At 46.2% G+C, this 20,675-nt stretch overlaps 1 protein-coding gene across 1 annotated transcript in view; it reads right to left on the bottom strand.

Annotated features, from left to right (window-relative positions):
* LOC134927294 (macrophage mannose receptor 1-like) overlaps positions 1-20,675 on the bottom strand; it is a 407,906-nt gene that overhangs the window by 354,643 nt on the left and 32,588 nt on the right. Inside the window, exon 3 of the mRNA XM_063921539.1 lies at positions 3,969-4,142. Within this exon, the coding sequence (XP_063777609.1) occupies positions 3,969-4,142 (174 nt within the window). The remainder of the gene's footprint in view (positions 1-3,968; positions 4,143-20,675) is intronic.

Raw genomic sequence — 20,675 nt, 5'->3', positions numbered from 1 at the left:
CGGGTCTACTACACCGCCGGAGCGGAGGGGGCCTGATAAGACCCTGCACCGAGGCCCCATCCTCTCTTAAACCGCCTCTGGACTGGGGCCATGGTAAGCTGCACCACCCGAGCACTGGGCAAGCTCCAACAGTAATGAAAATGGTGTGACACCGTGGCGGCAGCATTTCCTGCAGGGCCAAACCTCCTACCTACTATGCTATGCCAACTCATTTTGGACACGCCAAAGACCTTGCTCTGTTGGAAGGTATGTAGGAGCATAAGGTCACACAAAATATATGCCCCACTGCCACTGGTAATCCACAGCAAAGGGGTTACTAATGGCTAATGAAATGTAAGTATGAAAGTGACTGAAGTAATGTTGCTGCTTTAAAAATACAGGCAGACTCACCAGAATGGTGCCTTTGTGTGTATCTCGCAGGTGATTTAGACTGTAGGGTCTCACAAGCAGGGCCCTCTTCCTTCTCTCACTACTGTATACTGTAAATTCCTCTCTACTGCCAAAAACTGCAGCAAACCTTATTATGACTGCTGCAGAGATGTTTCTAAACCTTGTCCGTGACCTGCTATGTTTTGTACTGAGTCACTTTTTTATTGTTTTTTTAATACTGTATCTGTTATGTACTCTGTAAGGCGCTACAAGCTCCTCGTGGTGCCATAAAGGATAATACCAATAATATTACCCAAGTAAATATGAGTTCAGTACACCTTCTTATAGCCTATATAGGGTGATTCTCCAGAAAGTGAACATAAAGTTCCGTGCATCACACGCTTTTAAATTGTTTTTCCTTTTAAATTGGTCTGTTTAGAAATTGCTGTAATATAAAAACTTAGGGGTATATTTACTAAAATGGGAGTTCTATTTAAGATGGGAAGTTGCCCATAGCAACCAATCAGATTCCAGGTATTCTAGAAGGTGCTAGATAAATGAGAAGTAAAATCTGATTGGTTGCTATGGCAACATCCCATCTTAAATGGAACTCCCATCTTTGTAAATTTACCCCTTAATTGCTTCGTAGCAATGCCTTACCCTATAAATTAAGACCCACTGAAATCTTGGTATTTTGGAGAAGTATCTAGTCTGAATTTGTGTAGCTGTCCTGTGTATCATGGAGAATCGCCCTAAAATGTTTTACTCTGATAGTTACACAAATAATGCAAATTAACAGATCTGTACCAATTGTAATCAGTAATTCCTTACAGTTCATTTCAGTTTCAGTGCTGATTCCTGCAGGAGACACCTGATTTTCTGGGTAGTCCCTCGCACCCCTGGAAGAGTGGGCATCCCACCACCCACATTCCGCAAACTTCCTTGCGAAGTGGGCAGAATGGGGAGATAAATACAGTAAATGCGCAGTCCCTGCGAAGGGGGCAGGGCCTAATGGAGTGATTCTATGCTAATCATATAATGTTCGACCCACCCTTCTGCAAATATGCTCCAATTGCAGCATCTTCCATTTGCCCACCTGCTTCTCCTCTCAAGGAATCTCCCAGAGAGGAAATCCCCTAAAATAACATAAAAAAAGTGCCAGCACATGCCCCTACCCCAATACCATCACCCACCCCTAACTTTCTCTTAATATTATGCTATTTTAGGAGTTACTGCACCAACCTTCCTCAATTCACCAACCAATTACTGCACCAACCTTCCTCAATTCACCAACCAATTACTGCACCAACCTTCCTCAATTCACCAACCAATTGCAGGCATGGGCATCCTAGCCCAACTGCAATCACTCTCTGCACAACACTAGCAAATCTGCACAGGCTGCAGAGACCCGGATTCAACACCACCATAAGGCACACATGCAGATGAGACCACAGGTGTCACCCGCCCAATCTAAAAACGGCCTGCGTGATTCGCCAGTGTGCAAAGAAAAAACCCTGGGCAAAGTGAAATTAGCTCCACATGACACAGTCACATCCATGGCACACACAGCAGGGATCCTACTCCCCTCACATCACCCAAGCTCATGGCAGCTGAAGCCCTGCGGCCCCCAAAAGCTGCATCCGATTTCATCAAAGCAAATCCAAAATCACCTCACCCACCAAAAATTGCACCGAGCAGCACAACCCGCTGGAACACATCCGGAAAACATGGCCCAAAAAGCAGCACCACCTGGGATCACCATCAGCGTCTGCAAGGGATGGCATCCCACTATTCCCACAAGCCACAACACCACTCACAGGCCCCTAACCAGCACAGGTCCACCACACCCTCCATAGGGTCCACCCGGGAACTAACACCTGCCTCAGGGCAAACTCAACGTGAATGCACTGACACAGCAACTGAAATATCCGCATTCCTGGTTGCAACAACAACAATTCCAGGGGGACTTTCTCACCACCTCATCAAAAATGAAAAGTGCCATCTCTACACCTCTCACAGGCATCCAGACATCCAACAAGCCTGGGTACAATCAGCAATGATCCCACACTGAGGACGCAAACAAAAACATACATGCCAGGAGCAGTGCAAGTGCACAGCGACACCGAAAAACACTGCACCAACCCTGCACATGCAGATCAAGCACCAAATCCTCAGAAAAACACAGCGCTGGAACTAATGTGAGTGGACACACAGACACATGCACACACACACACACACACACACACACACACACACACACACACACACACATATCACACTACATACAATGTCAGCACATGGATCACACGCACACAGAACACTGCACACGATACTGAAGTTGAGTACATGGACCACACACACACACACACACACACACACACACACACACACACACACACACACACACACACCTTAGTTCTCAGGGGCCCATGTGCAAGACACACACTCACAGCTTGTTCCCTTCAGTCATCACACACACACACAGCCTGTCCCCCTCCAGTCACTACACACACACACACACACACACACACACACACACACACACACACACACACACACACACACACACACACCCTGTCCCCTCCAGCAACCACACACAAACACACTACACCTCTAGGCTGAGTGACCTCAGGAGCCAGCCAGATGCAGGAGCAGGGAGGGCCGCAGACAGACCACCCGGGCCCAGGAAAGTCGGGATGGGGGGTGGCATAATCATGGACCCATATACACCCCTTTAAAAAAAACAACTACCATACAGCAGGCACTATAAACCGGTCTGGCAGAGGGATGCGGGACCGGCCCAGTGGGGAATCACCCGCCATCTTGGCAGCTCAATCCGGAGCTGTACAGATATGTCCTTCCTTACTGTTGCTTCAGTTGCGCCACATAGCCCCTCTTGAAACCCCAAGGGGCAGATGTATTAAGCCTGGAGAAGTGATAAAGCAGTGATAAGTGGAAAGTGATAACACACCAGCCAATCGTTACGGGTTTAAAAAAAGTAAGTTAGGAGCTGATTGGCTAGTGCATGATCACCATCCACTTATCACTGCTTTATCACTTCTCCAGGCTTAATACATCTGCCTCTCAGCTTCTTTACATTAATAGTACTTCTCAGCCAGGGTGTGCTGAGCCGGTCTGCTGCTTAAGGCGGCACCTGAATTGACACTCTTCTCATCCCTTATGGACACAATAATGAACATATGCAAATGACAGGTGTTCACTTTTAAACAAATGTTACCTTTAAGCATTATTAGATCTACCATCAGGGTTTGGTATCATTAATTTAGGCTCTTACATCAGAATAATTGGCATTTTTTATAAGGAATGCTCTTAATTTTCCTGCCACCTGACCCAAAGCTTGATCTCATAGACAGCTGGCTCTGGGCTTTCATTATGGGTACTCTTTGGCACCAGGTAATTAAAAGGAAAAAAAAGACATGGGAAGTGGCTGTGCCCAGTAAGTGGCTTCTACACATGTCCCAAGCAGGACACATCTGTCTCATCCTACATGTATACAATGCTACAGTCATCTGCCACAAGATGTCCATGAAAATCCCCCATCATCTTGGTATGAATCTGTGAATGAAGGTTACACTTACCTTTAGATGGACAGAATCCATATAACTTGTCTTTGTCATACTCTGCAGTCGTAGAGCACCAAAGCCTTCCATCAGACCTTCCTGCAAGCGTGCAATCCGCATACCACTTGGACTGAAACTTGAAGGGGAACACGCAGGGCTGACCATTAGCATTTCCCTTTAGAGTGTATAATTCTGCGGAATATAATATTACAACATGGTTTGGATTTGAGGAGCTGGGCATTTTCATTCATTAAAAAATACAGAAAGTAATTGGTATATAAAGTCTGGTCATGTTCCCATCAATATCATTTAAAATCTGGATTCCCTACAGCATATATTGGAATACAGAGAAATGCTTGTATACACAAGCTTTGCACTCACAAGGAGCCCTACACAAGAAGACTCATCTTGGGTTTGTTGATAGTAGGCATCATGTACAGTATACACCAGGCAATGTCAATGAATGTAAATGAATTGTGTTATACTATGGTTATGCATCCTTTTTTCAGCCATGATAATTCCTTTTTTTCTGAGAGAGCTAGCAGTAGAGTACAACAAAGTTATATGACCCACACCAGCCAGGAGAGTTCCACCAATGATAAGGGTACCACGGTTAAATACAAATGTCGCAGGACAATGGGCCTAATTCAGACCTGATCACTAGGGTGCGTTTTATGCATCCCTGCAATCAGGTAGTCGCTGCCTACAGGGGGAGGGGGGATTCGCTGTGCAGGGGTGCGATCGCATGTGCAGAGAGCTGCACAAACAGAAGTTTGTGCAGTCTCTGCACAGCCCTGGACTTACTCTTCCAGTGCGATGATCGGGGCCGAAGCTGATGTCAGAAACCCTCCCTTCAAACGCCTGGTCCCTCCTGCGTTTTTCCGGACACTCCCTGAAAACGGTCAGTTGCCACCCACAAACGGCCTCTTCCGGTCAGTCACCTTGCGATCGCCCGTGCGATTGCTTTTCTCGCACCATCCCGTCGCTCCCCGGCGCTGCGGACCAACACACCTGCGCATTGCAGTGCATACGCATGCGCAGTTCAGATCTGATCGCAGGCTGTACGAAAACGCAGCCTAGCGATCAGGTCTGAATTACCCCCAATGAAAGATTATGTTGTACTTGCACTTCAATGGAAGATACATTATTTCTTAAAAGTATTTATAAAGAAATCTTTAAAGACAAATGGAGCAGTTTGGTGACACAACCCGCATTCTACTCATCTAGACCTTCCTGACAAAAGAAGCAGGTCATCGACTGACCTGCCTCACAGAGACACAGCCTGGAGAGGAAACCGGAAACAAAAAGGTTTTCTGTGACCTCAATGAGAAAACCTATGTGATATGTATTGTTCATGCAGAGCTGACTCCCCCACTCAAGGGGATGCAGTTTGAAATCCCTGCGACAGAATCCCAACTGGCAGCTACGGCACCGGAGCTGGAATACCAACGACGCTCTCAGTGTAGACGCCGGAACCCAGACTGCCAGCAACCCGATCATAAGTATCTTGGGACGGGTCAGATTTAGGCTGCAAGGGAGGAGGGGGGGGGGGGGGGGGGGTAGGTTTAGGCACTGGGTAGGGAAGGGTTAGGGTTGGGGGGGGGGATAGGGAGATGGATAGTATACTTACCGCACCCCGTTGGGGTTCTAAGCATCAGGATGCCTCTGTCAGACTGCCTGCATCCTGACTGCCAGCCTCCTGTATATACTGTATTCCCACTCAAGAACTGACAGTTACTTTCTCACCATGCAGAATACTCTATATGGCCAATAGAGGTTAGATCAGATAAAGGTTAAGTTTGAATTTTCAATTTTACAGTCCATACAATTTAACTCCTAAATAGATGGAAGTTATTTTAGACATATACACTCACAGTGACCAGTTTTGCATAGTTTACTCACTGCTCAAAGATGATTTTAGTTCTATACTTCAGTCATTATTGTCTGTATTGGATCTTCAAAAGACTAAAGCGAGCTGTACATATGGTTATACTGTTTTATAAGATAAATGCTATTAAGTGTATATCTGACTTACTGTCCATACTTTAACCAACTATGTAAGACGACCTAATGCCATTTGTTTGCATCACTTGGGTATATCATTGGGCAGAGTGGGATATAAAATGGAGATCAAAATTGACCTTGATCTGGAATTCCTGCAAGCAGTGCCCATAAAGAAATTATGTATCTGGACAAAAATAATGTATACTCTACAACAGAGCTGGCCTTAGGCATAGGCAAACTAGGCAAATGCCTAGGGTATTTGGTATGCTTAGGGGCACCAGCAGCTTCTGCTGATTAAAATGATATGCGGCATGCCTATATTCTGTGTGTGACTGCGGCTGTATCTGCATACGAAATTCTACTTTGCAGTGTATTCCTGGAAATCATTCTAATGTAGCATTTTGTATGCAGATACAGCCGCAGTCTCACAAAGAATATAGGCATGCTGCATATAATTTTAATCAGCAGAAGCTGCTGGTGCCCCTAAGCATCCTAGCCACATAGTAATGCAAATAAGATTCATTTTCATAACCAAAAGGCGCCCGACGTTAGCAGAGCTGCCATCTGACTCATGCCAGGCATCTCCTGCAGAACTAGCGGCGGTGCTAGGGGGCACCAGACAAAATCTTGTCTAGGGCATCATATTGGTTAGGGCCGGCTCTGCTCTACAATCTGGATCTGAATCAGGAACCACAGCAGCACCAGACTTATAATCTCCAATTGCCCAGAGTCAAGAACTGGTGCTACTGTATTAGTTACCAACATACTGGAGAAAAGAAACTAGAAGAGTGGGGTGAATGTATGAAGCGGCGCTATGTGCCGCAGTTTCCGCCTCTTCACAATGTATGAACCTGCTCTTAGCAGCAAGTTAAGGAATGCGCTTAGCACATACATCATTATCGGCATTGCTGCTGTGTGCATTGGGAGATATGAGGACTTCATCACCTGAGCTGTGTTATAGCGAATCGCTATAGCGGCAGGAGGGGGTTCTTACACTCTGGTGATCTGTGACTACATATCACCACGATAATGCGGTGTAGTGCTAGACCACAAATAACAATCTTTATAGTAAGATTAATACATCTGCCTCAGTGTCTTTAATCACTGCAATTATCAGAGTAAGCCAAGTACTAGCACAGTGGCTAGAAGACAGTGTCTGCAATCTCCAATAACCTGGAAGTAGCTCAGTGCCAATCATCAATCACCTGGAGTTAGGAATTAGCACAGTGCCTGTTATCATCAATCATGTGGAACTAGAACAGTGCCTTCACTCACCATAACGTGGAACTAGAACAGTGCCTGTAATCATCAATCACGTGGAGTCCGGAACTAACACAGTGCTATAAATACAAAGCACCTGCAGTAAGGAATTAGCACAGTGCCTGCACTCACCAATCGCCTGAAACTAAGCCAGTGCCTATAATCATCTGTCCCGGTGTCTTTAATCACCAACTGCCAGATCATACGTATAGTACCTGCAATTATCAGTGTAAGCCAAGGACTAGCACAGTGGCTATAAGGAGCTAGCACAGTGTTTACCATGACAAACAACCTGGACGTAGCACAGTGTCAATCAATCAATCACCTGGAGTAAGGAACTAGAACAGTGCCTACACTCACTAATCACGTGTAACTAGAACAGTGCCTGCATTCACCAATCACGTAGAATTAGAACAGTGCCTGCACTCACCAATCACGTAGAATTAGAACAGTGCCTGCACTCACCAATCACGTGGAACTAGAACAGTGCCTGCACTCACCAATCATGTAGAATTAGAACAGTGCTTGCACTCATCAATCATGTAGAATTAGAACAGTGCCTGCACTCACCAATCACGTAGAATTAGAACAGTGCCTGCACTCACCAATCACGTGGAACTAGAACAGTGCCTGCACTCACCAATCACGTAGAATTAGAACAGTGCCTGCACTCACCAATTACGTGGAACTAGAACAGTGCCTGCACTCACTAATCATGTAGAATTAGAACAGTGCTTGCACTAACCAATCACGTGGAACTAGAACAGTGCCTGCACTCACCAATCACGTAGAATTAGAACAGTGCCTGCACTCACCAATCACGTGGAACTAGAACAGTGCCTGCACTCACCAATCACGTAAAATTAGAACAGTGCCTGCACTCACCAATCACGTGGAACTAGAACAGTGCCTGCACTCACCAATCACGTAAAATTAGAACAGTGCCTGCACTAACCAATCACGTGGAACTAGAACAGTGCCTGCACTCACCAATCACGTAGAATTAGAACAGTGCCTGCACTCACCAATCACGTGGAACTAGAACAGTGCCTGCACTCACCAATCACGTAAAATTAGAACAGTGCCTGCACTCACCAATCACGTGGAACTAGAACAGTGCCTGCACTCACCAATCACGTAAAATTAGAACAGTGCCTGCACTCACCAATCACGTGGAACTAGAACAATGCCTGCACTCACCAATCACACAGAATTAGAATAGTGCCTGCACTCACCAATCACTTAGAATTAGAACAATGCCTGCACTCACCAATCACGTGGAACTAGAACAGCGCCTGCACTCATCAATCACGTAGAATTAGAACAGTGCCTGCACTCACCAATCACGTGGAACTAGAACAGTGCCTGCACTCACCAATCACGTGGAACTAGAACAGTGCCTGCACTCACCAATCACGTAAAATTAGAACAGTGCCTGCACTCACCAATCACGTAGAATTAGAACAGTGCCTGCACTCACCAATCACGTGGAACTAGAACAGTGCCTGCACTCACAAATCATGTAGAATTAGAACAGTGCTTGCACTCATCAATCATGTAGAATTAGAACAGTGCCTGCACTCACCAATCACGTAGAATTAGAACAGTGCCTGCACTCACCAATCACGTGGAACTAGAACAGTGCCTGCACTCACCAATCACGTAGAATTAGAACAGTGCCTGCACTCACCAATTACGTGGAACTAGAACAGTGCCTGCACTCACCAATCATGTAGAATTAGAACAGTGCTTGCACTAACCAATCACTTGGAACTAGAACAGTGCCTGCACTCACCAATCACGTAGAATTAGAACAGTGCCTGCACTCACCAATCACGTGGAACTAGAACAGTGCCTGCACTCACCAATCACGTAAAATTAGAACAGTGCCTGCACTCACCAATCACGTGGAACTAGAACAGTGCCTGCACTCACCAATCACGTAAAATTAGAACAGTGCCTGCACTAACCAATCACGTGGAACTAGAACAGTGCCTGCACTCACCAATCACGTGGAACTAGAACAGTGCCTGCACTCACCAATCACGTAAAATTAGAACAGTGCCTGCACTCACCAATCACGTGGAACTAGAACAATGCCTGCACTCACCAATCACATAGAATTAGAATAGTGCCTGCACTCACCAATCACTTAGAATTAGAACAATGCCTGCACTCACCAATCACGTGGAACTAGAACAGCGCCTGCACTCATCAATCACGTAGAATTAGAACAGTGCCTGCACTCACCAATCACGTGGAACTAGAACAGTGCCTGCACTCACCAATCACGTAGAATTAGAACAGTGCCTGCACTCACCAATCACGTAGAACTAGAACAGTGCCTGCACTCACCAATCACATAAAATTAGAACAGTGCCTGCACTCACCAGTCACGTGGAACTAGAACAGTGCCTGCACTCACCAGTCACGTGGAACTAGAACAGTGCCTGCACTCACCAGTCACGTGGAACTAGAACAGTGCCTGCACTCACTAATCACGTAGAACTAGAACAGTGCCTGCACTCACCAGTCACGTGGAACTAGAACAGTGCCTGCACTCACCGATCACGTAGAATTAGAACAGTGCCTGCACTCACCAAGCACGTGGAACGAAAACAGTGCCTGCACTCACCAATCACGTAGAATTAGAACAGTGCCTGCACTCACCAATCACATGGAACTAGAACAGTGCCTGCACTCACCAATCACGTAGAATTAGAACAGTGCCTGCACTCACCAAGCACGTGGAACTAGAACAGTGCCTGCACTCACCAATCATGTAGAACTAGAACAGTGCCTGCACTCACCAAGCACGTGGAACTAAAACAGTGCCTGCACCCACCAATCACGTAGAATTAGAACAGTGCCTGCACTCACCAAGCACGTGGAACTAGAACAGTGCCTGCACTCACCAATCATTTAGAATTAGAACAGTGCCTGCACTCCCCAATCACGTGGAGCTAGAACAGTGCCTGCACTCACCAATCACCTGGAGCAGGCATTCTCAACCTCGGTCCTCAAGGCACACTAACAGTCCAGGTTTTAGTGATATCCATGCTTGAGCGCAAGTGACTTAATTAGTACCTCAGTTATTTTGATTTAATCATCTGAAGCCTGGATATCACTAAACCCTGCACTGTTAGTGTGACTTGAGGACCGAGGTTTGGAATGCCTGACCTGGAGTCAGAAACTAGCACAGTGGATATAGGGGGTCATTCCGAGTTGATCGTAGCTGTGCTAAATTTAGCACAGCTATGATCATCTTCCCTGACATGCGGGGGGACGCCCAGCACATGGCTAGGCCGCCCCGCATGTCAGTCCCCCCCCCCTTCCCCCTGCACAAATACAAAAGCATCGCACAGCGGCGATGCTTTTGTATTTCTGGAGTAACTCCTGGCCAGCGCAGCTCCTGCGACTGGACGGGAGTTGTTCGTCGCTGCCGCTGGCCGCAGCGGCTACGTGAGACGTCACACAGCCACCGCAGCTAATTTTCTTATCTGGGCTTATCATGAATGTTAGAGTCAAAGTTTTTGTAGATAGTGGCAGGGATGCAGAGAGGGTGTGGTACTAATTGCCTAAGCCCAGGCTTGTCTGAGGGGTGTGGTGGAACCCAGATGAAGGCAGTCATGGTGTGGCCATCAAAAAGTCTCAGATGCTCTTGATATGAACATGAAATCACTGCATCAGGAGCTAACTACAGGTAACAGTAAGTTTGCTGATGAAATGCAGATGGAGTGGATGAATCTTGTATAAAAGCTAAATAGGAAAGTCAGGAGGAAGAACAAGCATCATTTTACAGGTGCGCTGGTAACTGGCACCTTCCTCACTGGCCCAGACCTTATGAACAGTCCCCTTACAGTATTAATCTGCTTCAGAGATGCATGTCACCATTGCCTTCTGCAGATATTCTACTGGTGTCTATTGTGAAAAGACCAAACAAACTATTCCAGTGGTGCCACAACAAAAACGTACATGATATCATTGGATAATAAAAAAAGTAGATGTTTTGGTAACATACTTATTGCTTATACGTGGACTCACAAGAACAGCTGAAGAAGTTCAAGAATATGGTTCAAACACTAATAAATTATAGAAAGTTTTCCCATACGTGATTGGCACAAATCACTGCACACACACTATGAAGCTACTGTATCATTCTGCTCAAAGAGTCAATTTCTAACTTACAGGTTCCCAAAGTATGTAGGCGTTTGGCTGGGAAGTTCATGCAAAGGATTTAAAAAATGTAGACATGGACATTGAAACTTAACAAATTCAATGCAGAATAAGTTGGGATCACATTCCAGGATGGCAGGGAAAGCAGAACACTGTGACGCCACCTGTGAACAGTCATGTGTGTCTGATAGACCAAGGGCTGATCACACTGTAAAAACAAAAAAAACAAAGGTCAGAATAAAAACACTTACCTGCATCCAGGGACTGGTGATAGTAATCTGGTGAGGTCAGCCGGTCATCTGATCGCTGTGCTCTGTAACCCTAGGCATCTGGGCAGTAAAGTGAACTCAGATGCTGAGAAGTCTCAGCTGGCATCTCACTTTACTGCACCAGAGGTCACAGCAGGAGCACAGGATCAGATGACTGCTGCCTTCACCAGGAGTAGTAAAGTGTAAGAATAGCAGATTGGGCAAGTCACAGGGGTAGGTGTAGCCATTGGCGTTGCATGCGCGGTCACACTCTCAGAGTATTTTATTCCAAAAAATACCCTGAGATGTGCGAGGAGAGGATTCATAGGGACTAGTGATGAGCGGGTTCGGTTTCCGAGAAACCGAACCCACCCGAGCTTTACCTTTTTTACACGGGTCCGAGCAGACTCGGATCCTCCCACCTTGCTCGGCTAACCTGAGCGCGCCCGAACGTCATCATCCCGCTGTCGGATTCTCGCGAGATTCGGATTCTATATAAGCAGCCGCGCGTCGCTGCCATTTTCCACACGTGCATTGAGATTGATAGGGAGAGGACGTGGCTGGCGTCCTCTCCGTTTTTATATACTAGTTATATACTACACAGTACACAGTTGATCTGATTGCTTAGCTTATTGTGGGGAGGATTGGGGAGCAGCTGTTAGGAGGAGTACAGTGCAGAGTTTTGCTAATAGTGACCACCAGTTTTTTATCCGTTCTCTGCCTGAAAAAAACGCTCCATACCATATCTGTGCTCAGTGGCCCTCATTCCGAGTTGATCGGTCGCAAGGCGAATTTAGCAGAGTTACACACGCTAAGCCGCCGCCTACTGGGAGTGTATCTTAGCATCTTAAAATTGCGACCGATGTATTCGCAATATTGCGATCACAAACTACTTAGCAGTTTTAGAGTAGCTCCACACTTACTCTGCCTGTGCGATCAGTTCAGTGCTTGTCGTTCCTGGTTTGACGTCACAAACACACCCAGCGTTCGCCCAACCACTCCCCCGTTTCTCCGGCCACTCCTGCGTTTTTTCCGGAAACGGTAGCGTTTTCAGCCACACGCCCATAAAACGCTGTGTTTCCGCCCAGTAACACCCATTTCCTGTCAATCACATTACGATCGCCGGAGCGATGAAAAAGCCGTGAGTAAAAATACTATCTTCATTGTTAAATTACTTGGCGCAGTCGCAGTGCGAATATTGCGCATGCGTACTAAGCGGATTTTCATTGCGATGCGATGCAAAATACCGAGCGAACGACTCGGAATGAGGGCCAGTGTGCAGTGCTGCATGATATATCTGTGCTGAGTGCTCACTGCTCACACTGCTTAATCGTGGGGACTGGGGAGCAGCTATAGCAGGAGTACAGTGCACAGTTTTGCTGACAGTGACCACCAGTATACGTTTGTCTGCCTGAAAAACACTCCTGTGGTGTCTTTTTTTTTTTATATACCTCTGTGTCGTCACTCGTCGTCCATAAGTATACTAGTATCCATCAATCTACATTGTATACGTGTGGTGTCTTTTTTTTTTATACTATAGTATAAACGCAGTCTGCTGACAGTGTCCACCAGGTCCATTATACTGTATATAGCAGTACGGTAGGCCACTGCTGTACCTACCTCTGTGTCGTCACTCGTCGTCCATAAGTATACTAACTAAGTATCCATCCATCTACATTGTATACCTGTGGTGTCTTTTTTTCTTTATACTATAAACGCAGTCTGCTGACAGTGTCCACCAGGTCCATTATACTGTATATAGCAGTACGGTAGGCCACTGCTGTACCTACCTCTGTGTCGTCACTCGTCGTCCATAAGTATACTAAGTATCCATCCATCTACATTGTATACCTGTGGTGTCTTTTTTTCTTTATACTAAGTATAAACGCAGTCTGCTGACAGTGTCCACCAGGTCCATTATACTGTATATAGCAGTATGGTAGGCCACTGCTGTACCTACCTCTGTGTCGTCACTCGTCGTCCATAAGTATACTAAGTATCCATCCATCTACATTGTATACCTGTGGTGTCTTTTTTTCTTTATACTAAGTATAAACGCAGTCTGCTGACAGTGTCCACCAGGTCCATTATACTGTATATAGCAGTACGGTAGGCCACTGCTGTACCTACCTCTGTGTCGTCACTCGTCGTCCATAAGTATACTAAGTATCCATCCATCTACATTGTATACCTGTGGTGTCTTTTTTTCTTTATACTAAGTATAAACGCAGTCTGCTGACAGTGTCCACCAGGTCCATTATACTGTATATAGCAGTACGGTAGGCCACTGCTGTACCTACCTCTGTGTCGTCACTCGTCGTCCATAAGTATACTAAGTATCCATCCATCTACATTGTATACCTGTGGTGTCTTTTTTTCTTTATACTAAGTATAAACGCAGTCTGCTGACAGTGTCCACCAGGTCCATTATACTGTATATAGCAGTACGGTAGGCCACTGCTGTACCTACCTCTGTGTCGTCACTCGTCGTCCATAAGTATACTAAGTATCCATCCATCTACATTGTATACCTGTGGTGTCTTTTTTTCTTTATACTATAAACGCAGTCTGCTGACAGTGTCCACCAGGTCCATTATACTGTATATAGCAGTACGGTAGGCCACTGCTGTACCTACCTCTGTGTCGTCACTCGTCGTCCATAAGTATACTAACTAAGTATCCATCCATCTACATTGTATACCTGTGGTGTCTTTTTTTCTTTATACTATAAATGCAGTCTGCTGACAGTGTCCACCAGGTCCATTATACTGTATATAGCAGTACGGTAGGCCACTGCTGTACCTACCTCTGTGTCATCACTCGTCGTCCATAAGTATACTAAGTATCCATCCATCTACATTGTATACCTGTGGTGTCTTTTTTTCTTTATACTAAGTATAAACGTAGTCTGCTGACAGTGTCCACCAGGTCCATTATACTGTATATAGCAGTACGGTAGGCCACTGCTGTACCTACCTCTGTGTCATCACTCATCGTCCATAAGTATATTACTAAGTATCCATCCATCTACATTGTATACCTGTGGTGTCTTTTTTTCTTTATACTATAAACGCAGTCTGCTGACAGTATCCACCAGGTCCATTATACTGTATATAGCAGTACGGTAGGCCACTGCTGTACCTACCTCTGTGTCGTCACTCGTCATCCATAAGTATACTAAGTATCCATCCATCTACATTGTATACCTGTGGTGTCTTTTTTTCTTTATACTAAGTATAAACGCAGTCTGCTGACAGTGTCCACCGGGTCCATTATACTGTATATAGCAGTACGGTAGGCCACTGCTGTACCTACCTCTGTGTCATCACTCGTCGTCCATAAGTATACTAAGTATCCATCCATCTACATTGTATACCTGTGGTGTCTTTTTTTCTTTATACTATAAACGCAGTCTGCTGACAGTGTCCACCAGGTCCATTATACTGTATATAGCAGTACGGTAGGCCACTGCTGTACCTACCTCTGTGTCGTCACTCGTCGTCCATAAGTATATTACTAAGTATCCATCCATCTACATTGTATACCTGTGGTGTCTTTTTTTCTTTATACTATAAACGCAGTCTGCTGACAGTGTCCACCAGGTCCATTATACTGTATATAGCAGTACGGTAGGCCACTGCTGTACCTACCTCTGTGTCGTCACTCGTCGTCCATTTTATACTAAGTATCCATCCATCTACATTGTATACCTGTGGTGTCTTTTTTTCTTTATACTAAGTATAAACGCAGTCTGCTGACAGTGTCCACCAGGTCCATTATACTGTATATAGCAGTACGGTAGGCCACTGCTGTACCTACCTCTGTGTCATCACTCGTCGTCCATAAGTATACTAAGTATCCATCCATCTACATTGTATACCTGTGGTGTCTTTTTTTCTTTATACTAAGTATAAACGCAGTCTGCTGACAGTGTCCACCAGGTCCATTATACTGTATATAGCAGTACGGTAGGCCACTGCTGTACCTACCTCTGTGTCGTCACTCGTCGTCCATAAGTATATTACTAAGTATCCATCCATCTACATTGTATACCTGTGGTGTCTTTTTTTCTTTATACTAAGTATAAACGCAGTCTGCTGACAGTGTCCACCAGGTCCATTATACTGTATATAGCAGTACGGTAGGCCACTGCTGTACCTACCTCTGTGTCGTCGCTCGTCGTCCATAAGTATATTAATAAGTATCCATCCATCTACATTGTATATCTGTGGTGTCTTTTTTTCTTTATACTAAGTATTAACACAGTCTGCTGACAGTGTCCACCAGGTCCATTATACTGTATATAGCAGTACGGTAGGCCACTGCTGTACCTACCTCTGTGTCGTCACTCATCGTCCATAAGTATACTAAGTATCCATCCATCTACATTGTATACCTGTGGTGTCTTTTTTTCTTTATACTATAAACGCAGTCTGCTGACAGTGTCCACCAGGTCCATTATACTGTATATAGCAGTACGGTAGGCCACTGCTGTACCTACCTCTGTGTCGTCACTCGTCGTCCATAAGTATATTACTAAGTATCCATCCATCTACATTGTATACCTGTGGTGTCTTTTTTCTTTATACTATAAACGCAGTCTGCTGACAGTGTCCACCAGGTCCATTATACTGTATATAGCAGTACGGTAGGCCACTGCTGTACCTACCTCTGTGTCGTCACTCGTCGTCCATAAGTATACTAAGTATCCATCCATCTACATTGTATACCTGTGGTGTCTTTTTTTCTTTATACTAAGTATAAATGCAGTCTGCTGACAGTGTCCACCAGGTTCATTATACTGTATATAGCAGTACGGTAGGCCACTGCTGTACCTACCTCTGTGTCGTCACTCGTCGTCCATAAGTATACTAGTATCCATCCATCTACATTGTATACCTGTGGTGCCTTTTAGTTGTGCGCATTAAAATATGGAGAACAAAAATGTGGAGGTTAAAAAAATAGGGAAAGATCAAGATCCACTTCCACCTCATGCTGAAGCTGCTGCCACTAGTCATGGCCGAGACGATGAAATGCCATCAACGTCGTCTGCCAAGGCCGATGCCCAATGTCATAGTACAGAGCATGTAAAATCCAAAACACAAAAGATCAGTAAAATGACCCAAAAATCAAAATTAAAAGCGTCTGAGGAGAAGCGTAAACTTGCCAATATGCCATTTACGACACGGAGTGGCAAGGAACGGCTGAGGCCCTGGCCTATGTTCATGGCTAGTGGTTCAGTTTCACATGAGGATGGAAGCACTCATCCTCTCGCTAGAAAAAAGAAAAGACTTAAGCTGGCAAAAGCACAGCAAAGAACTGTGCGTTCTTCGAAATCACAAATCCCCAAGGAGAGTCCAATTGTGTCGGTTGCGATGCCTGACCTTCCCAACACTGGACGGGAAGAGCTTGCGCCTTCCACCATTTGCACGCCCCCTGCAAGTGCTGGAAGGAGCACCCGCAGTCCAGTTCCTGATAGTCAAATTGAAGATGTCAGTGTTGAAGTACACCAGGATGAGGATATGGGTGTTGCTGGCGCTGGGGAGGAAATTCTGATGGTGAGGTGGTTTGTTTAAGTCAGGCACCCGGGGAGACGCCTGTTGTCCGTGGGAGGAATATGGCCATTGACATGCCTGGTCAAAATACAAAAAAAATCAGCTCTTCGGTGTGGAATTATTTCAACACAAATGCGGACAACAGGTGTCAAGCCGTGTGTTGCCTTTGTCAAGCTGTAATAAGTAGGGGTAAGGACGTTAACCACCTCGGAACATCCTCCCTTATACGTCACCTGCAGCGCATTCATCATAAGTCAGTGACAAGTTCAAAAACTTTGGGCGACAGCGGAAGCAGTCCACTGACCAGTAAATCCCTTCCTCTTGTAACCAAGCTCCTGCAAACCACACCACCAACTCCCTCAGTGTCAATTTCCTCCTTACCCAGGAAAGCCAATAGTCCTGCAGGCCATGTCACTGGCAAGTCTGACGAGTCCTCTCCTGCCTGGGATTCCTCCGATGCATCCTTGAGTGTAACGCCTACTGCTGCTGGCGCTGCTGTTGTTGCTGCTGGGAGTCGATCATCATCCCTGAGGGGAAGTCGGAAGACCACTTGTACTACTTCCAGTAAGCAATTGACTGTTCAACAGTCCTTTGCGAGGAAGATGAAATATCACAGCAGTCATCCTGCTGCAAAGCGGATAACTGAGGCCTTGGCAGCCTGGGCGGTGAGAAACGTGGTTCCGGTATCCATCGTTAATTCAGAGCCAACTATAGACTTGATTGAGGTACTGTGTCCCCGGTACCAAATACCATCTAGGTTCCATTTCTCTAGGCAGGCGATACCGAAAATGTACACAGACCTCAGAAAAAGAGTCACCAGTGTCCTAAAAAATGCAGTTGTACCCAATGTCCACTTAACCACGGACATGTGGACAAGTGGAGCAGGGCAGACTCAGGACTATATGACTGTGACAGCCCACTGGGTAGATGTATTGCCTCCCGCTGCAAGAACAGCAGCGGCGGCACCAGTAGCAGCATCTCGCAAACGCCAACTCGTTTCCTAGGCAGGCTACGCTTTTTATCACCGCTTTCCAGAATACGCACACAGCTGAAAACCTCTTACGGCAACTGAGGAAGATCATCGCAGAATGGCTTACCCCAATTGGACTCTCCTGGGGATTTGTGACATCGGACAACGCCAGCAATATTGTGCGTGCATTACATCTGGGCAAATTCCAGTACGTCCCATGTTTTGCACATACCTTGAATTTGGTGGTGCAGAATTATTAAAAAAACGACAGGGGCGTGCAAGAGATGCTTTCGGTGGCCCGAAGAATTGCGGGCCACCTTTGGCATTCAGGCACCGCGTACAGAAGACTGGAGCACCACCAAACACACCTGAACCTGCCCTGCCATCATCTGAAGCAGGAGGTGGTAACGAGGTGGAATTCAACCCTCTATATGCTTCAGAGGATAGAGGAGCAGCAAAAGGCCATTCAAGCCTATACATCTGGCCACGATATAGGCAAAGGAGGTGGAATGCACCTGTCTCAAGCGCAGTGGAGAATGATTTCAACGTTGTGCAAGGTTCTGCAACCCTTTGAACTTGCCACACGTGAAGTCAGTTCAGACACTGCCAGCCTGAGTCAGGTCATTCCCCTCATCAGGCTTTTGCAGAAGAAGCTGGAGACATTGAAGGAGGAGCTAAAACAGAGCGATTCCGCTAGGCATGTGGGATTTGTGGATGGAGCCCTTCATTCGCTTAACCAGGATTCACGGGTGGTCAATCTGTTGAAATCAGAGCACTACATTTTGGCCACCGTGCTCGATCCTAGATTTAAAACCTACGTTGTATCTCTCTTTCCGGCAGACACAAGTCTGCAGGGGTTCAAAGACCTGCTGGTTAGAAAATTGTCAAGTCAAGCGGAACGTGACCCGTCAACAGCTCCTCCTTCACATTCTCCCGCAACTGGGGGTGCGCGGAAAAGGCTAAGAATTCCGAGCCCACCCGCTGGCGGTGATGCAGGGCAGTCTGGAGCGAGTGCTGACATCTGGTCCGGACTGAAGGACCTGCCAACGATTACTGACATGTCGTCTACTGTCACTGCATATGATTCTCTCACCATTGAAAGAATGGTGGAGGATTATATGAGTGACAGCATCCAAGTAGGCACGTCAGACAGTCCGTACGTATACTGGCAGGAAAAAGAGGCAATTTGGAGGCCCTTGCAGAAACTGGCTTTATTCTACCTAAGTTGCCCTCCCTCCAGTGTGTACTCCGAAAGAGTGTTTAGTGCAGCCGCTCACCTTGTCAGCAATCGGCGTACAAGGTTACTTCCAGAAAATGTGGAGAAGATGATGTTCATTAAAATGAATTATAATCAATTCCTCCGTGGAGACATTCACCAGCAGCAATTGCCTCCAGAAAGTACACGGGGACCTGAGATGGTGGATTCCAGTGGGGACGAATTAATAATCTGTGAGGAGGGGGATGTACACAGTGAAAGGGGTGATGAATTGGACGATGAGGAGGAGGTGGACATCTTGCCTCTGTAGAGCCAGTTTGTGCAAGGAGAGATTGATTGCTTCTTTTTTGGTGGGGGCCCAAACCAACCAGTCATTTCAGTCACAGTCATGTGGCAGACCCTGTCACTGAAATGATGGGTTCGTTAAAGTGTGCATGTCCTGTTTATACAACATAAGGGTGGGTGGGAGGGCCCAAGGACAATTCCATCTTGCACCTCTTTTTTCTTTCATTTTTCTTTGCATCATGTGCTGTTTGGGGAGTATTTTTTTGAAGGGCCATCCTGCGTGACACTGCAGTGCCACTCCTAGATGGGCCAGATGTTTGTGTCGGCCACTTGGGTCGCTTATCTTAGTCACACAGCTACCTCATTGCGCCTCTTTTTTTCTTTGCATCATGTGCTGTTTGTGGAGTATTTTTTTGAAGGGCCATCCTGCCTGACACTGCAGTGACACTCCTAGATGGGCCAGATGTTTGTGTCGGCCACTTGGGTCGCTTATCTTAGTCACACAGCTACCTCATTGCGCCTCTTTTTTTCTTTGCATCATGTGCTGTTTGGGGAGTATTTTTTTGAAGGGCCATCCTGTCTGACACTGCAGTGCCACTCCTAGATGTGCCAGGTGTTTGTGTCGGCCACTTGGGTCGCTTAGCTTAGTCACACAGCTACCTCATTGCGCCTCTTTTTTTCTTTGCATCATGTGCTGTTTGGGGAGTATTTTTTTTGAAGGGCCATCCTGCGTGACACTGCAGTGCCACTCCTAGATGGGCCAGGTGTTTGTGTCGGCCACTAGGGTCGCTTAGCTTAGTCACACAGCTACCTCATTGCGCCTCTTTTTTTCTTTGCATCATGTGCTGTTTGTGGAGTATTTTTTTGAAGGGCCATCCTGCGTGACACTGCAGTGACACTCCTAGATGGGCCAGATGTTTGTGTCGGCCACTTGGGTCGCTTATCTTAGTCACACAGCTACCTCATTGCGCCTCTTTTTTTCTTTGCATCATGTGCTGTTTGGGGAGTATT

This window comes from Pseudophryne corroboree, chromosome 5 (assembly GCF_028390025.1).
Source record: "Pseudophryne corroboree isolate aPseCor3 chromosome 5, aPseCor3.hap2, whole genome shotgun sequence".
Taxonomy (NCBI): Eukaryota; Metazoa; Chordata; class Amphibia; order Anura; family Myobatrachidae; genus Pseudophryne; species Pseudophryne corroboree.
This window is presented reverse-complemented; position numbering and strand designations above follow the sequence as displayed.